A 16,731-nucleotide genomic window follows, 5' to 3' on the forward strand; every position below is an offset into this window, starting at 1 on the left:
GGTTGTATTGATAATGTGTTTATTCATCATCATCTTGGAAATCAACCCACGTCAAGCTCACTGCAGTCCAGGGACTACTTGAAGCAATGCTGTTACTGGATTTATATTGTGCTCACGCAACAATAAATCTTTCTTTCTCTCATGGGTCGGTCACTCTGCCAATAAAGAGTGGCACATTGGCCTGGTCACTCCACAGCAGCATGACGAAGGGCCGCAGTGCAGAGAAGGAAGGGAAGGAGCGAGAGAAAGACACGGAGGTGACGGCCCCGGCCTCGACCCCTTGTTCGGTCAGGGAGAGGACGGCTCTGTGTCTGGCATCGTCCAGGATAATCCTCTCTTCTGAGCAGAGGCCACACAAGTTGGCATCCTCAAAGAGGGACGAAAGTCCTGGTGGTGGGGGGGGGGACAGGAATAAAATAGTGCGGAAAGGTGAACGTAGGGAGGGAAAATGAACAGACAGAAGCAAAGTGGATCAGATGGTTGGAAATCAAAGCACGGAAGAAGGTATGGTTATTTCACAAATGAGACTTGATGGATGTCTACTAGCTGGAAGCTAAAGCTATAAACAAACTGAAAGCATGGGTGATTTTCAATTTTGGCCACATTGAGCTGAATGATTTTGACGGACGGAAAAGATGATGAAATAAGAACAAACCTAATTTCTTGATAAGCATGTTCATGTCTGCCTGGATATTCAGCCGAATCTGGGGCAGAGTGACCTCGACTTGCTGCGGAGATGTTGTCTTCATTTCTTCTATCATTTGACGCACAGTTGTTTCTGTCATCCTCTCCTCCACCTGCTGCAGGCCTGTCACTTTGCTGGAGTGAGGTAGCAGGATGTAAAGACTGGCGTCTCCTGTGAGGGCAAAACTTGCCACCTATTGACAAATCAAACACCTGTTACCGTTTGCCAGAGGTCCTTAATGTGCCACACCGTGGGCCCACAACACTAAAGTCATGTATTTTTATGTCTGAGTTATGAAATTTGGAGACAATTTCAAAGGATTTTTCATACCTGTGCCTTCAGCTGAACAATGTAATTCAAAGCCACCATGTATTTCGGGTGATAGAGGAGAGGCACCGTCACCATATCACCATCCAGTTTTGTGAAAAGTCCTTTCTTGGGTTTCGCATCATACTTGACCTTCCACTGACCTGACATACACATATACACTGTACATTAGTTTCCACCATTTCCACATGAACACACCCACAGCATTAGACACTGACCGTTAAAGGAGACAGCGTTGAGCAGCATCAGCTGTGTACTCGGTGCTACAGAGTCGACCAAGTGTTGGATTTTATTGTCGGTCTTATTTGCCACCCAGCTGTTGATCATCTGTGTGTTCTCCTCGCTGGTTTCCAGCAACCTGGTGGGCTCTGCGTCATAGAACTGGATTGACTGGTTAGTAAAGGACCTGCTAAGATTCATTTCTAAGGAAGAGAACGGAAAAATCATGATGAGCTGAGCAGACAAAGACCGTTCTCTGATCCAATCTCTGTGACCTCAGAGGAGCCATTTTGTGAGCTTGTGATAGTAATACTTGGGTTGTAGAAGATCTGAGAAGCCATCTGCAAGGAACTGGCCAACTTCTCTCTCAGCTTCTTCATCTGGAGGTGAACACAATGGAAGTCATGAGGCACAGAGACGGCCCTCTCAATGGCTTTACGTGTGTCGCCCCTTGTACCTGAAGGTAACGTGATGAAGGAAAGACAAAACTGAAAGATATTTATATATATATATATATATATATATATTTACTTAATGGTGACCACCAAGGCTGCGAGGATTTAAACACACATGAAGAAAGACTTGCATGTCAAAGTAAAAAACACAAAACAATGATTCGTTCAGCCAAGCTCCACAATTGTTAGACCAGCCAAATTGTAAAATATATAGATGTTATTCTGTTTTTTAACAATTACAATAACAAACTTTTTGAGTATACAAGAATAATTCAAAATGGTTATGTATCTTCATGTTGTCATTTTAAAACAGGGTCCTGCTTTGTTTGTCTTACCTAACAACAAATGGGAGAGCAAGCCGCTGATACTGATCGGAGAGAAGAGCAAGTTGCTGGAGGGTTGTGATTCTCTGAGGAAAGAATACAGCTTCATGGAAAACCCTGTGATGGATTCCTGCAACATGGGCTGCCCTGTGCGACTGTTCTCGTCCTGGCAGGTCTCCCACGGTGTGGTGAAGCCACTGCAGGAGTGAGGAACAGCGGTGGGAGAAACTGAAAGAAATATTAAACAAACCGATAAGTCTGCATTGATGTGGACTAAAATTACATTTAGGAATATGGAAAAGGTTGCCAAACCTACCTTCAACAATGACATTCACAAAGCTCAGACTCTGTCCCTCAGGAGACTGACATATGTAATTTCCAGCATCCTCCTCCACAATATCTCTGATTAGGATGGCCTGATCATGGTCCAGTGGATAAAGCTGCTCTACTCTACTATTATTGTCTCCAAGGGGAAGCTGTGTCCTCTTTTCACGATTTGTCTCTTTAAACCAAATTGCATCGGTCTTGACTTCGTTGGAAGGTGGAAAATGGCACGGGAGGTTAGCAGTGGAGCCCTCAAATACCTTGACGGTGTACATAAACAAGACTGTGAAGAGAACATGAAAAACACATTTTTAGAGTCAAGTATTGCATAATGTTAAATATTGAAATGTGTTCTAGATACTCTATTCAAAAAGTTCCTATGGGTTCATGTATAGTGAAGACTATATTCACCAAGAACTGTAATGTGGTAAGTCCTTATCATCTCCATGCCGTTCTCCTTTATCAGACACAAGTAGTCGCCCTCGTTGGCAGCAGTAACGTGGGATAAAGAGAGATACAAGCCACCTTGTCGAACTCGAGGCGAGTCACGTGACTGAGCGGTGACAGGCACATCTTCCCCTGCAATAAGAAAAGACCTGACTCATTGCATTCTCTAGCAAAACAGTCCAGTGCTGGTGGTAGTTAGAAAATATGATAAGACCATTGAATTTCCAGGTGATGGCCGCTCCAGTGTAGCCAGTTTGAAACGGAAGACAGGGCAGCTCCAGTGAGGAACCAGGTATCACCACTAGATGAGTGCACGAGGAAAGCTAAGTGGAAAGACAGAGTCAAAACGTGTGAGGAAATGTTGGTAATTTCAAAAATTGAGAAAGAGGGGGTCAAAGTCCTTAATACAATATTTGGTATTGAAGATGAATAAACATTCAACTTGAGCTACGGTGTAAGGAGATTGTTCTAAATTGTTCTGGTAAGGTTACCTCACAATTGAGCAGCAGCAAGAGGCCAAGTAAAGCCTTTGGTTTCATCTTCGGTGGAAGAACGGAGCAGAGAGAGCAGGTTAAAGTGGCCAAGTTGTTTTGCAAGTGAGGATTTCAAACTGAATATGGCACCAAGCTGGAAAGAGGGTCAATAATGTGGCGCAATCTGTGAATCATGTTGCCCAATATTGAAACTTTTTAAACTTTATTAATTTAGCTACAGCTTCCATTTGAAATAAATACACCCTTACTAGAGAGTAATCCTAATACAACTTTTGAGGATAAATTACAAAAGTAATGTATTTTATACTGCAAATCTAATCGCTTTAGTTCAGTGAAAAATAAACAATAAAACAGAAAGAAAACATTAAAAACTCAAACCTTGAATTGAATGTATCCAAATTCAATTTCTGCCACACCCGTCACTGTTCACTCTATCTACAGCTCGAACTGTCTGCTCCTCAAAGCTATAACACTCAATAACTAATCTGTGCCTATTGGTTTAGAGATGTTTATTTGCATAATGCAGGTCTTCTGACTTGGTGGAAATCACATGACTTCCAATGTTGGCAACAGGCATCAAGTGGGGTAATTTATTTTTCTGTTTTTCCTTTAATGCATTTATTTTTGCATGGCAAATATATGGTTATTTTATTACCTATGACATTAGTACTTCAGTCCAGTTTTTCTAAATGTAAATCATAACAGCTCAGCTTGGCAAGAAAAATACAGTTATTAGAAGTTGGCACTAAGCAGTCTCACTTTGGCTGACTATCTGAAGGTCGCCCTTGAAACCCTTGGAACACTCTGAGAGGGGGGACTAGGGAGGGGCATTCTGCTGGATGCAGTCTGCACTATATGCCACTAAATCCTATTGCTTTTAAGGGTACATTTGGGTTACTTTGATTCACTACACTTTGACATGGGAGGCAAATAGGTTACTGTACTTAATTCATCTCCATTTATTTGAGTAGTGAGTAATTAGTTCCAACCGATTCAAGTTTTTTTTCTGAAAAAACATCAAAAGATCTTATCATATATTGTTGTATTGTTGATTAAAAAAATATATTATTATAATATATAATTATTTTGATCATTTTAAAACATCTGGAATTTGACTATTTGTTAAACCACACAATCATTGTCAGGATAAGTAAGTAAAATAACAATGACCAATTTCTAGATAAAATAATTTATTATGAAAATGAATTATAATATAGTATTTTAAATTATACTTTAATTTTAAGCAAGAACAATACAATTAAGCCTACACATTTATCCGTGATCAATGGTTCTCTAATTATGTAATAGTACATTAACATGACATAAAACACGTTTTCTACTTTAAGTACCATTACTATCCTGGAAAAACTCTACCACACGATCGAGCAACCGACACTCGATTAAGAAGACTGACCTCTCGAAGAGATCTTTGGGCGTAATCAGACATGAGTAGTCAATTATCGAGTTAAAAACAGAACGCGATCCTCAAAACTTTTGAAAAATCTTTTATCGCTTTGCTCTCGAGATCAAACGTGATAAGAAGGGTTGAAATATAGCTTTCAGTGTACAAATATGTGACCTGAGTGGTTAAATCTTGGATTTGGGTTTCAGCCTTGCCGGAGAAAGAGTTTACTTAAGAAAGTAAGTATTCCTTCTAGTCATCTGATCGACTAGCGGAAAAAGCACCAACAATGGCCAGTTAGCTGCTGCTTTATTTTTAGGTAACTTTGACCCAGTCTGCTCGTAGGCCGGGTCGAGGCAGTACTGTAGCAAATTCGGACTGAATGGGTACATTCGCCCCTTTCGCTTTGTAAATATGAACTAACGTAACGTTAGTTAACGCTAAGTGCGTTGCATAGAGGGGATATTGAACGCGAGTCTATTTGTTTGCGAGTAACATTTTAGCGTTATAGTGCTATAGTTACGTGTGCACGTGTTTAAGAAATGGCCGAGGTCTCAGGGAGAAAAACGGATCCGTGATGTTACGCCAGTACTTAACTACCATGAAATGTTTCTCCAAGCTGTGAGGACTTTTTTTTTTTTACTGAATCAACAGTGCGCACCAAGCCACAGGCCCTCAGCGCGTGAAAGGCTATCACCATGGCGACGCAGTTTAGTATCGACGATGCCTTCGTACTGGAGGGGGATGAGGAAGGAGCTGTGTCGGGTGGAGAAGCACAGGGACGGAAAGGCAGAGATAACGACCGAGAAGCAGGCGAGATGACTTTTGGTCCCCTAACTTTCTCCAAACCTCAGACTCAACCCTCACCTGCTGCTGCTGCTGCTGGCTCTCCTGAACACTGTAACCTAAAATATCAGGTATATCATTTACAATAAATAATAATACATATGTGTGTGTGTGTGTGTGTGTGTGTGTGTTTTACTGCAACTCCTTTCTTATCCGATGCATCTTCAGAATCTAGAAAACGAAGATGCCTTGGGCACCAATGGAAATTCCTCTTTCAATAATTTCTTCAAAATCAGGTGGGTGCTACAGGTATAATTAGTGATCGTAGACTTGATTGTGCTTTGAAAGTGAGGTAAAGTGTGTCCGTGCTCTCTCCCCAGCGACCCTTCCACTCTGTCTTACTGCAGCTCCCAGTGGTCATTCAGCACGTTGAGTTCAGTCACACAGCTCTCTGCGCACTGCTGTGGGTGAGTCCAACCCCCCCCCCTCCTCACACACACACACACACACATAGCCACAACAGACAAACACATTTACTAAAAAGAATGTTTTCTTAGGTGGGTGTCCCATCCGATGGTGAAGAAAAACAGAAGAGTTGTTCTCGCTTCATTCCTTCTCCTCATCACTGGAGTTGGTAAGTCTTTACAGAGATGTTTACTCATTGCCTATGAAATATCCAACCAGAAAGATTTTGCTGTGATAAAGTCTTATCTCATCAACGAATGCTGTTATTTTAATTTGGTCTTAAGTGCCTGTTTTTCATCACCTTTTCATAGATTTCTTCTTATGAATAGTCTAGTGTCACATGAATAATGTATGTCACTAATGGCTCTGACCTTTTTAGAATAGTTTCTTGAAAGGGACTGTCAATGGTTCAGAAAATAAAATGCAGTAACTGTTTCTTCTTCTTGGATAAAGTAGATCCAATTTAAATGACTATAATGTCAATTCTATTTTTAAACTGCTCTGAAACCTTTTTGTGTGACACAAGAATGCTTCATATGAAATTGTGCTCCATTATTGTAACATAAAGATAATTATTCATCTTTATGTTAAGTTTGTGTTAAGTTTAGACCATGTATGTATGTATGTATGGACTTGAAAATCTCTAGCATTTCCGTACTGGATTGTACTGTACTGTTGTAATATTTGTATTGTTTCATTTTAGCTCTTATTTTCACGGGTGTTGTCATACAGCTGAATCCAAATGCGGGTAAGGAAAAAAGATGAACCAACCATGTACAAATAGTTATAGTTTGCAAGTTTGGACCTATTCAATTAGATACCTTGATAGAGGGAAATACATACCGTATAACAAATGGCTAAATTACTACATGGTTTTGTGTTATAATATCATTACAAGTGGACAACAATAATGGAATACTAAGTTGTCTGTGGACTCTGAAAAAGTGATGCTTGTGCATCACTTTTTTCTTTAATGTCATGGTATTTGATATTTGGGGAAGAAGATTTACTATGTTAATTAGGGAACTTCAGTCTGATTTCATTACCTTTGGACAGAGCCAGGATAGCTTTCTCCAGTGCTAAGCTGACAATCCTATAGCTTTAACTTCATATTTAGTTTAGAAACACGAGAGTGGTATCAATCCTCTAATCCAGTTCTTGGCATGAAAGCAAAACAGCCTTTTCCCCAGATCTTTTATTGTGTGGTTTCATTGACTAGTGTTGGATGACTACTTCTTTGCGTTGTAACTAATAAAAGTGTCCTTATAGGGGTTTCAAGTGCTATTTTCTTTGTACCTGGATTTCTTCTCTTCATCCCTGGAGGTAAATTTAGCCATTGTTTCCTACAATTTGTGTTTTTCTTGGCCTTTTTCTGTACCAGTAAATGCTTGTTTTGTTGATATTAACAATATCATGTCCTACAGTGTACCATGTGATATACATCAGCTGTGCTGTCCGGGGAAGGAGAGGCTTCAAATTGTTCTACTTGCCCTATTTTGAAAAATGACATATTTTCAGTAGATTTATTTTTTTGCTATCTTAAAATGAATTGTATTTTTTTCACTTGTAGCACATGTATGTACACATGGTTGTTTTTTTCTTGTCATTGTAATGACCACTACTAAATCAACCACTCATTGCATTAATTATGTTTTCACTACAATAACTGATATTGCTGTAAGTGTCCACAAAAAGAAGGATTGGCCCTACCTGTGTTTTTATGTCGTGTGAATGATGACTGTGAAATTATAATAAAACTTTTTGTACATTTTATTTTGTGCCAGTTGAGATTTTCTTTTTCCAATCAAGGTTAAAGCTTGTACCCAGTATGTCTCTAAAACAAATTACACTGATGCAGGACTTTTTCTGACATAAAACACTGACTTTAAAGGCCATATTATTGGTGCCGGCCAGAGACGTTATAAAAGACAAAAGTTTTTAGCCTATTCTTAAATTTTGCGATGATGTCTGCCCCCCTTACTTAAAATGGGAGCTGGTTCCATGCGAGAGACTCTTAATAGCTAAACTGAAATTGGATAGAAGTCACAAAACTTCACAGGTGTGAAATAGAGATCAAAATAAAGTGTGAGTTTGAAGTGTGGACAGAGCAAGGGAGCCAATTAACTGTAAATGTTGTGACTTTAGATATCCGGTCCTTGCTGGTTTGAATTACATAAGTCAAACCGGTACAATGGCAAAGGGAAAAAGAGATGGAGGAACTTGTAAAACAATAAGGGAAAATATTTATTAAGCTGGTATTATATAATAGGCAAAGTAAATCTATTCCGATTTGAAATAAACTGATCATGATAAGAAACTTGCATTAAGACTACAGATTTAGGGTTGCATGAAATAAGAATCTATGCATCCAACCTATAGATAAATAATTACACCCTTAATTGACCTACAAGTGTATTTTCTTAACATGCACAAACCGCAAAAATGTCATGTCAGCAGTTTTCACAGTGTGAAAGTATTTGGAAATTCAGATGAATTTACCGAGTGACGAGAGCAGTTGATTTTGTATATATTCAGGACACATTTTATTTGTTATTTTAGTAAAGGAGTATTGGATCGCAAAGCCTTTACTGGCACTCATGCAGACTACGACTAGAGGGCGCTGTGGGGCGCAAAGAGAAGTCTTACGAAACGACCAGGCTGGCAGCTTCGGCAAACATCGGCATCCGTCGTTAATGATACTCGATCAAGGATGGAGGAAGAGGCACGCAAGCTTCTCGAGGAAGGAATAATAAAGAAAGTGGTCAGCCCTGGTAGAGGGGAGCTATCTACATTTCCCAATGGAACCAAGGTAAAACTAGAGTGTGTCGAAGGTTGGAACTGTTATTGTCCGGTACGCTGAATTAGTTGAAGAAATGCGGTGAAGCACTTTAGCTAATGCTAACATTAGCTAGCTAACACAGTAGACGTGTTAGATGTTAGTGTAAACGTTACCGCAAACGCAATGCGTCAGTATTCTGACACCGCAGACGCTCATGGGAACGTTGCTCCCTTTTTGTGTACACAACCATCGATTCGTTTGGTGCTGTCTTTTTTGTTTTTAGCCGGTTTACATTTTTCGTCCCTTATTTTTTTCATCTGATGGAAAGGCAGGGGGTGGGACAGGATGGCGTGTGTTTATGAATGCTGATTGGTCGGCATACTACGTCAGTCTATTTTCCATTGTTCTGATTGGTCAGAATAAGATAGAGCATAGACATTTCGGCAGGCCTGTGAGATCCGTACAGATTTCTCTTTGGTTTCTTGTAAACGAGCTCGATCGAATACATCTCGTCCCCCTCAAACGGCGCTGTCCTTCCAGTCGAGCGGTGTGTAACGTGTTTTAATGTCGTCCATGTTCGTCCTGTATTTGTTTACCAGGTGGTCTTCCACTACCGCACCAGCCTGTGTGATGGCAAAGTGCTGGATGACTCCAGAACCATGGGGGGCCGCAGCAAACCCATGGAGCTCATCTTGGGCAAGAAGTTTAAACTAGCTGTGTGGGAGAGAGTGGTCATCACCATGAAACAAGGCGAATTGGCAGAATTTACCTGCGACACTAAGGTTAGTGAGCTGGCAATTTGGGATGGAGTGGCAATCAGTTGTTCTTTCAGTGCATTTAGTATTTCTGTTTATCCCCTAGCACACAGCACTTTATCCGCTTGTGTCCCAGTCCTTGAGAAACATCAGTGCTGGTAAGGATCCCCTGGAGGGCCAGAGGCACTGCTGTGGCATTGCTCAGATCCACTCCCACCACTCTCTGGGGCACAAGGACCTGGATGAGCTTCAGGCCAATCAGCAGCCTCTTGTCTTCTCCATCGAGCTGCTGGAGGTGAGAAATTCAGAGGAGGACCCGGAGTTCAATATCAATGGTGCTCATTGTATTTGGTTCCATTCAGAGTTGCAAACTCAGTATTGTTAGATTTTCTTTTCTGTTGTATTACACAATAGCTGAGTTTTGCTAGCACTACCAGCACCCTTTTATATATAGCTTTCTTTGACATTTGTTATTTTCAAACCATTGTTGCATTAGACTGTAAATGTGAATCTCATGAACTTGCCATGCGCTCCAAACCACAACTGCAGTCCTAACCCCCCTTGTAAGCTCTGGCTGCTTCTGATCTTCTATCTCTTTCTCTGCTCAGGTTCTGCCACCAGGATCTTTTCAGCTTGATGTGTGGGCTATGACGGACGAGGAGAAACTCAAGCTTGTGCCTCAGATCCATGAGGAGGGCAACATGCTTTTCAAAAAGGGCCAAATTAAGGAAGCCACAGAAAAGTACTACAATGGCATTGCCTGCCTCAAAAATCTGCAGATGAAGGTTAGAGCACAGTGGAATACAAGCGGATAAGGACCAGCTTTTATAATATCCATTTCTTTCCAGTCTAAGCACTTAAATATGCAAACCTTTCTATGATCTTTGGTCTCGCATTGAAGGAGCACCCTGGGGATGAATTGTGGGTGAAGTTGGACCATATGATCACGCCGCTGCTCCTCAACTTTTGCCAGTGCAAGCTCCTCCAGGGGCAGTACTACGAAGTCATCGAACACTGCTCAGCCATACTCTTCAAATATGAGGGTACGGTTTTGTTGTTGGCACTGTATATGGTAGATTGATACCATTTAATTAAACCTAATAAGCTTTAACTATGTTTTTTCAGCGTTTTTACATTATGTGTAAAGTAAGATTTTCTATTCATTCAATTTCCCCCTTCCCAATAGACAATGTAAAGGCCTTCTACAAGCGAGCTAAGGCCCACGCTGCAGTGTGGAATGAGGTAGAGGCACGAGCAGACTTTGATAAGGTGTTGGAGCTGGACCCCTCTCTGGGACCATCTGTTGCCAAGGAGCTGAAGGCCATGGAGGAGAAGATCCGCACCAAAGAGAAAGAGGAAAAGGGACGCTACAAAGGGCTGTTCAACTACAACGCAAGACCAGCCACTGCCACCACGGTCAGTCTACTTTAAGTTGTATTTCTTATAGCTGAATCTTCCAATCTGGATCTTTTGTAGGAACTCAGAGGTATCTGTTCTTCCCCCCCCTCTTGCAGGGTTGAATCTTACAGTGGGATCAAGAGGACGCCTGTGAATTTCATGATTGGAGGAGAAACAGTGCTTACTGCTGTTTAAGATTTTATCCATGCATCCAAGCCAAAAACTGTTGCCAGTCAGCCCTCCATGGAACACACACAAATATTTGCAGAGGAATCAGATCAGATACACGCAAAGTCATGCATATATACTAAGGAGCGATTTGCATTGCTGCCTTATTCCTTTTCTCAAAGTAATATTAAGTTCCATGATTAAAGCAGGCTGAGATTATGAGATTGACTTACTTGAAAGTCCAAAATCCCAGGAATGCTCCGGCAAACATCATCATTTTAGAACGTCATACTTTCCAATCGATACTAATCTTGTTTGTTCTTTACTTGGCCCATTATGGCTTCTGAAATGTCAGCACTCTTGGTAAATAACTTGCGCACAGTAAAGAGCTATTACCGACAGCATGTTATCCTTTTTACAGGATTTATTTTTTATTTTTAAACAAATAGTTAAGAATTTTTATGTTGTCTTGTTTTCCCTGAAATATGAGCACCGCTGTTTTGAAGATCCTAAAATGATTTGGAATTGTAGGAGATTCCAAAGGATTCCCCAAAAAACGTCATGTCCTCTTGTGCTCACATCTGCCTTCCACGCCAGATCCCCTCTTTGATGGTGACACTGGGAGCACTGAGGAGACCATGATTCGGGTTGATGTGACCAGGAAACCAAGATGTCTTGCGACAATCATTATAAAACACCCCAAGGACTTGTCTTATATTCGCTTTTATCTTTGTACTTAGTTCATTATGTAAGAACGATACCATCACATTGTTTGTCAAGATGCACTCAACAAAGCCCTCACTATCTCCTTCACTTGCTAATAAAGAGCTACTCATCACCCTTCTTGTGAAGCAGCGGTTGTTAGGCAACCTTTCAGAAGTGAGGCGTTATTGAGTTTGTGTATTATGTAAATGACAATAAATTTGTGTTAATCCCCAATTTGCATTTTACTTATATTTCATTACAAATGTCAAATATAAATAACGTAATTCATAGAAACATTCCCCATTGCATTCTAGAGTAACATGTATTTAAAAAGGAGCCCCTTTCACATATCATAGGAAGGTATAAGATGTGTAATTGATCAAATTTACTACAGTCCCATTCTGTAGTCCATATCTCGTGAACCAGGGTGCACAACTGTCACAACGTCCTAAATGTAACTGGCTCATAATTTAACTTGTGTTTACCCTGCAAAGACACCAAAATGACAGCTGTGAAAATGGCCTTGTGTCGCAAAAATGATAGTGGATTTACAGTGTATGTGGAAAATATCCCTTCCCTAGAAATCTATTAAACATGTTTCACAAATGAATCAAACATGGAAAGTATTTTTTTCTATTATTTAATTAAGATATACATAACTGCAAAAATCCGGTTTACAAAATTTCCATACTAACAAATTGACTTGAGATGTACAGTGTTTTGAGGATGGAGAAACTATGTAATGGGTGTCCACATTACAATAAAGCAAAGTGAGGATGGATAGAAATGGGGTATATTGAAAATGTCCCAATTAACAAAAAACATTCAGGGGTTGATCCAAAAACAAACCTAAAGCGGTGGTCGAGTTGCAACAAAAATGTCATTTTCAAAAAATGCTGATATATTGGCTTAATTTCCATTATTGAACAAATACTACTTCAAATATTACCATCCATATTAAGGTTTTAACACAGAGCTCAGATTTAAAATGTTATGAAATTTAGAAATCAATGCAAAACTGGATTTTGTCTAAACACAAAGTTTGTGTTGAGCCAAACGGTGTGGTGGAACGATGGAGACAATAACGTTGTAATGCATCTATAAAATCCTTTTAGAAGAGAGTAATAAGTGAAAAGATTTGGTTGGAAAACAGACGATAGGGATCTGAATGAAGACCGGGTTTTTTTTTTAAGAGGGAAAGAATGAAGAGTGAAGGGAGCTTTTGAAAAGGTTATGTGCGGGCACTTCTCTCCGTCTCTGCAAGACACTCCCTGACCAGTGCACGGGCGTGGATTATACCTGGAAAAGACCGACACAGGGTGCAACGAGGCATTAAATCAACAGTTTGACATTCATGAGATGCATTGCTACAATAATTGGTAAGAATTGTCTTCTACCTCTAGTAAAAACAAATCTCAAGTTAGAGGGCTTTCCTAATGCATGTGATTCTATTTGAATCCCGCCAGTCTATCACTTCACTATCTATCTGAATTTAAAAAACACTGAAATAAATGTGCGTGGGAGAAAATTGCTGCTCATTCACAGGCTCAATTACCACAGTGACTGACCCTGAGGTTTAGTTGCCTCCCTTTCCAAAACAGACAATCCAGAGTTTCCCTCATCTCAGGGTTAAAAAACAGGGATTTCACTAAACACTAAAACTTCTTGAAATGGACCCCAGGTGTCTATTAGAAAAAACACATTTCCAATCTGAAATTACATTTTCCCAGAGAACCCAGATGCTCCAGTTTTCCACCAGCACGTAAACGTAGCATTGGTATACACAGGAAGCTTTTCAAAGAGGAGAGTTGTTCAGACCTGTGAATATCAATTTAAAAATAAATAAATAAATATATAAGCAAATTATTCATATTTGCTGAAAAAAACCTGTCTTATACATTTTAAATTGCTTGGTGTTTGTGTTTAGATTGGAACGTTAATTTGAGAAGATCACAAATGATTGTCCACATCTATAATCCTATTTGTGAGCAAAGTAAAAATACCTCTCTTTAGCCTCTCCATAGCGCTCTTGCTCCCAGCGTACGTTGGTCTGATCTCACGGCTCATTTCCTCAATGACAGAGAGAAGCTCACTGTAGGTGGATCCTTGAGAAACTTTGACTGGCTGTGTGTGTAATTTCACAAACAGCCATGTTTGGGGGAGACGATAAATAGAGAATTTACTTTTGTCACATCTTGAAATAAAAATATAAAACACTTTTTTATTTTAGACACTTGACCCCATTGACTATCGCAACAGGCTCATATAATCCCATGTATGCAGCTGCCTCTCAGTAACAGTGATGAGGTCAGAAATTAAGGAAGATGGTCAAACCAGCCCCCACATTGTTTAGTGGTAGATGAATAAAGGAATGTGAACTGACTTCGAATGAATGAATGTAAAAAAAAAGGATGCAAATAACTTTTGCAACTTAACCATAGAAGACAATATTTCCAAAGACGAGGTTTACACTCTGTGTGTCACTCAGACTATATTAGCACATTTTGATGTGTAATTACAAAATAAAAGCCCTTAAAAGCAGGGCTCCTTTTAAATTCAGATTCCTTTATTACAGCAATAATGCTGATATGATTATACATATAAAAGAAAAGGATCAAATAGTTATTTCACATAAAATACAGTAAGATGTATTGTGTATCACGACATAGCTTAAATAATGCTATAAGTCATATTCTTCAGCCCTTTGTGTATGTATGTATTAACAAATACAACATTACAGCATGAACAACTGTTCCTTAGACATACCTGAACAAAGCCCATGGAGGGTGGGCCAAAGTCACTAAAAGCTGGCCTAAAGTTGGACGACGAGGGCAGGGATGGAGAGGGCACCGAGGAGCCTAGACAGAAGATGGGAAGAGAAGTAACACACAATGGTTGAAAGTTGTAACACCCAGAACAGTGAGAAGAAACTTACCTTCTAAAACCTATAACTTAATCTCAGTCTAAATATTCATTATTGGTATGAACCCTGTTTTTTGCATTATAATATAATATTGGCAACACTATAGCTTTATAATGGTAATTAAAGTGTTAAGCATGAGTAAGTCCCATTGCCATTGACATGATTTAAAGTGTTTTACATCCATAATGTCAATGTCCAGCTGGGTGGTGCAAGGACCTGGAGGTGTGTGGTTGGAGCCGGATGGCGCAGGGGCGATGGGTTTGTAACTCATGGCGATCTCGGCAGGCAGCTCCCCGTACGATGCGCCGCTACCTTCGCTCCCGTCAACCCGGTGCTTATACAGCTTTACTGGTGGTTTTGAGCTCCTAAGAGCTGATTAAAAGACAACAAACAGAAACACAATAAAAGGTTTAAAATGTCTAAGTAATCCTCAGAATAACAAAGGGAGCTTAGTTGTGCAGTTAAGACCAGGGAATGCCATTTTGTTGGCGTTTCAGTGTCTTTGATACGCTTTACTGTAGAGAGATGATATAGAAAAGAACAAGGGATAGAAAAATAAATGTCCCCAGACCAGCCCAAAGCCAGCGATGCTGCGGTGCATTCGATGCTTCTCATCCTTGAGCTAAGGAGGTTCAGTTTTTTTACATGTTAAAAGTTTTAAAAGAGAGTTAAGATTCATGCTCTTTGTCCTTTAGAGTTGTGTTTACCTTCAGTCCATCAGACATGTATGCAACACCAGCCTCAAGTAGTTAATTCTAAAACAACAATAGTGACGTGAGAGTTGTTACAGTGTCCAGGTATTCAGCTGAGGGTAAGCACTTCCAAATGAGTTACATCGTAATGAACAAAATTCCCCCCAAAAAATGAACCAATGGGTTGCATGGAAGTCGAGATGCTGCTGCTTTTCTGTGTATCCTGTGAACAGAATACATCTCTGACTGATCCTGGAAGAACCACCTTGGGTCCTCTGTTAGTAGTCTGCTAATCCTCTCCAGTCTAAATTAATTACTCATTTACCAACCCCACTGATCATTATCATTTCATAGCTTCTACTTTCTCATCGTGTTGTTTGGGTCCAGCAATATCATTTAAATACAATGTTCTCCTTTCTTTTCAAACGCGTGTTTAACATGTAATATTGTTTGTGCATTTTGAGCCGCGTGAATGGAAATGAACCGAAAGCATTTGATTTCCTTTCACTTATGACACATGAACACGAGAAGGATCCGACCTGTTCGCTTTCCTGCGTCCGGGTTTACAAACACCCCCCTTTCCACAGGGAGGATTATACGAAAGTGATCGCTCGGCACGAACCACTGACAGGTGGTGTCGAGTAAAACGAAAGCTGGCGTGACGTTAGTTTCGGAGGAAGTTTGCGAGCTAACGAGCGTCGCTACTTGGTGATGTTAGCTAGATTAGCTAACATCACCGGTTAGCATAACAACAGAAGTAACAGTTAACGTCTCAAAGAAAATAGTCGTGTTGCAAAAATTGACAACCCACACACAGACGGTGAACGGTACAGAGGTTATTTACACTCGTGACGATTGAGAAGACTAGAAATGACTCAAAAGAGTGTCATTTGAATTACCTTTATAAGGAGACTAGAAATCCTCTGTGGGAAGCGAGACTCGAGCCGGAGTGAGTCTGCGCAGTAGAGACGCGTAGTGAACTCGCGTTTTCTGTTTTTTTTTTTACTTTTAAAGCGTTGCGATTGGCTGACGGACTGACCTATACGGTATGTCCATCACGAAGAACGTCCGCAGTAAACTAATCAAATTAATATGCGAATCGATGTGTGTTTGATCAGCCGCAAGTGTATCAACTTTTCGATGTGGTAACGCTGTCATCCTTATTGCATTAATTCCAATAGACCATCACGTGAAAGAGGCAGAAAGACAGGCTGTGAGGTCCGGAAGGCACTTAGATCTCACACACCTGAAGAGGACAAGGGAATATACAGTATAGTTATAGAAATAAAAAAATAAAAAAATAACATTTAATAGTGTCTAGAAAACAGACACAGACTGAGAAACTGTTTGTTTTCCAGAGCTGTAGCCCCCCCATATTCCGAGA

The 16,731-nt window shown here is 40.2% G+C and overlaps 4 protein-coding genes across 5 annotated transcripts; 2 read left to right on the forward strand and 2 right to left on the reverse strand.

Annotated features, from left to right (window-relative positions):
* Positions 1-2: 2 nt before the first annotated feature.
* On the reverse strand, positions 3-3,756 carry serping1 (serpin peptidase inhibitor, clade G (C1 inhibitor), member 1). 2 transcript variants are annotated; one of them, XM_037472884.2, is made up of 11 exons: positions 3,653-3,756; positions 3,272-3,319; positions 2,995-3,103; positions 2,745-2,912; positions 2,326-2,616; positions 2,022-2,237; positions 1,545-1,688; positions 1,231-1,434; positions 1,016-1,155; positions 656-878; positions 3-387 (listed from the first exon to the last, which is right to left on the reverse strand). In XM_037472884.2, exons 2-11 carry the CDS (start codon positions 3,317-3,319, stop codon positions 140-142), a joined length of 1,791 nt encoding a protein of 596 aa, XP_037328781.2. In that variant the 5' UTR covers positions 3,653-3,756; the 3' UTR covers positions 3-139. The 2 variants fall into 2 exon arrangements, with proteins under 2 accessions (XP_037328781.2, XP_037328780.2); XM_037472883.2 differs by having other exon boundaries at positions 3,272-3,407.
* A 939-nt stretch (positions 3,757-4,695) lies between these two features.
* Positions 4,696-7,700, forward strand: tmem134 (transmembrane protein 134). The gene is made up of 8 exons (XM_037473247.2): positions 4,696-4,915; positions 5,331-5,593; positions 5,691-5,758; positions 5,843-5,929; positions 6,020-6,096; positions 6,631-6,675; positions 7,197-7,250; positions 7,352-7,700. Exons 2-8 carry the CDS (start codon positions 5,375-5,377, stop codon positions 7,432-7,434), a joined length of 633 nt encoding a protein of 210 aa, XP_037329144.2. The 5' UTR covers positions 4,696-4,915; positions 5,331-5,374; the 3' UTR covers positions 7,435-7,700.
* Positions 7,701-8,588: 888 nt separating this feature from the next.
* Positions 8,589-11,822, forward strand: aip (aryl hydrocarbon receptor interacting protein). The gene is made up of 7 exons (XM_037472424.2): positions 8,589-8,736; positions 9,306-9,488; positions 9,568-9,756; positions 10,070-10,246; positions 10,363-10,504; positions 10,648-10,877; positions 10,976-11,822. The coding sequence occupies exons 1-7, from the start codon at positions 8,638-8,640 to the stop codon at positions 10,979-10,981; spliced, it is 1,026 nt and encodes a 341-aa protein (XP_037328321.1). The 5' UTR covers positions 8,589-8,637; the 3' UTR covers positions 10,982-11,822.
* A 534-nt stretch (positions 11,823-12,356) lies between these two features.
* cdk2ap2 (cyclin dependent kinase 2 associated protein 2) lies at positions 12,357-16,328 on the reverse strand. Its single transcript, XM_037472425.2, has 5 exons — positions 16,247-16,328; positions 14,872-15,027; positions 14,499-14,590; positions 13,736-13,856; positions 12,357-13,031 (listed from the first exon to the last, which is right to left on the reverse strand). Exons 2-5 carry the CDS (start codon positions 14,924-14,926, stop codon positions 12,964-12,966), a joined length of 336 nt encoding a protein of 111 aa, XP_037328322.1. The 5' UTR covers positions 14,927-15,027; positions 16,247-16,328; the 3' UTR covers positions 12,357-12,963.
* Between the last annotated feature and the right edge of the window lie 403 nt (positions 16,329-16,731).

This window comes from Pungitius pungitius, chromosome 9 (assembly GCF_949316345.1).
Source record: "Pungitius pungitius chromosome 9, fPunPun2.1, whole genome shotgun sequence".
Taxonomy (NCBI): domain Eukaryota; kingdom Metazoa; phylum Chordata; class Actinopteri; order Perciformes; family Gasterosteidae; genus Pungitius; species Pungitius pungitius.

Bases quoted from the DNA above. Each gene is read 5' to 3' on its own strand.
- serping1 (XM_037472884.2), bottom strand. From the start codon at position 3,319: ATGAAACCAAAGGCTTTACTTGGCCTCTTGCTGCTGCTCAATTGTGAG. The intron at 2,238-2,325 runs GTAGGTTTGGCA...TATTTCTTTCAG, and splicing joins TGTGAATGTCATTGTTGAAG to TTTCTCCCACCGCTGTTCCT. The intron at 879-1,015 runs GTATGAAAAATC...ATTTGTCAATAG, and splicing joins TTGTTCAGCTGAAGGCACAG to GTGGCAAGTTTTGCCCTCAC.
- tmem134 (XM_037473247.2), top strand. From the start codon at position 5,375: ATGGCGACGCAGTTTAGTATCGACGATGCCTTCGTACTGGAGGGGGAT. The intron at 6,676-7,196 runs GTAAGGAAAAAA...GTGTCCTTATAG, and splicing joins ACAGCTGAATCCAAATGCGG to GGGTTTCAAGTGCTATTTTC. The intron at 7,251-7,351 runs GTAAATTTAGCC...CATGTCCTACAG, and splicing joins TCTTCTCTTCATCCCTGGAG to TGTACCATGTGATATACATC.
- aip (XM_037472424.2), top strand. From the start codon at position 8,638: ATGGAGGAAGAGGCACGCAAGCTTCTCGAGGAAGGAATAATAAAGAAA. The intron at 8,737-9,305 runs GTAAAACTAGAG...TTTGTTTACCAG, and splicing joins CATTTCCCAATGGAACCAAG to GTGGTCTTCCACTACCGCAC. The intron at 9,489-9,567 runs GTTAGTGAGCTG...TTTATCCCCTAG, and splicing joins AATTTACCTGCGACACTAAG to CACACAGCACTTTATCCGCT.
- cdk2ap2 (XM_037472425.2), bottom strand. From the start codon at position 14,926: ATGAGTTACAAACCCATCGCCCCTGCGCCATCCGGCTCCAACCACACA. The intron at 13,857-14,498 runs GTATGTCTAAGG...TTACACACACAG, and splicing joins CCTCCATGGGCTTTGTTCAG to CCAGTCAAAGTTTCTCAAGG. The intron at 13,032-13,735 runs GTATTTTTACTT...GGTCTTTTCCAG, and splicing joins TATGGAGAGGCTAAAGAGAG to GTATAATCCACGCCCGTGCA.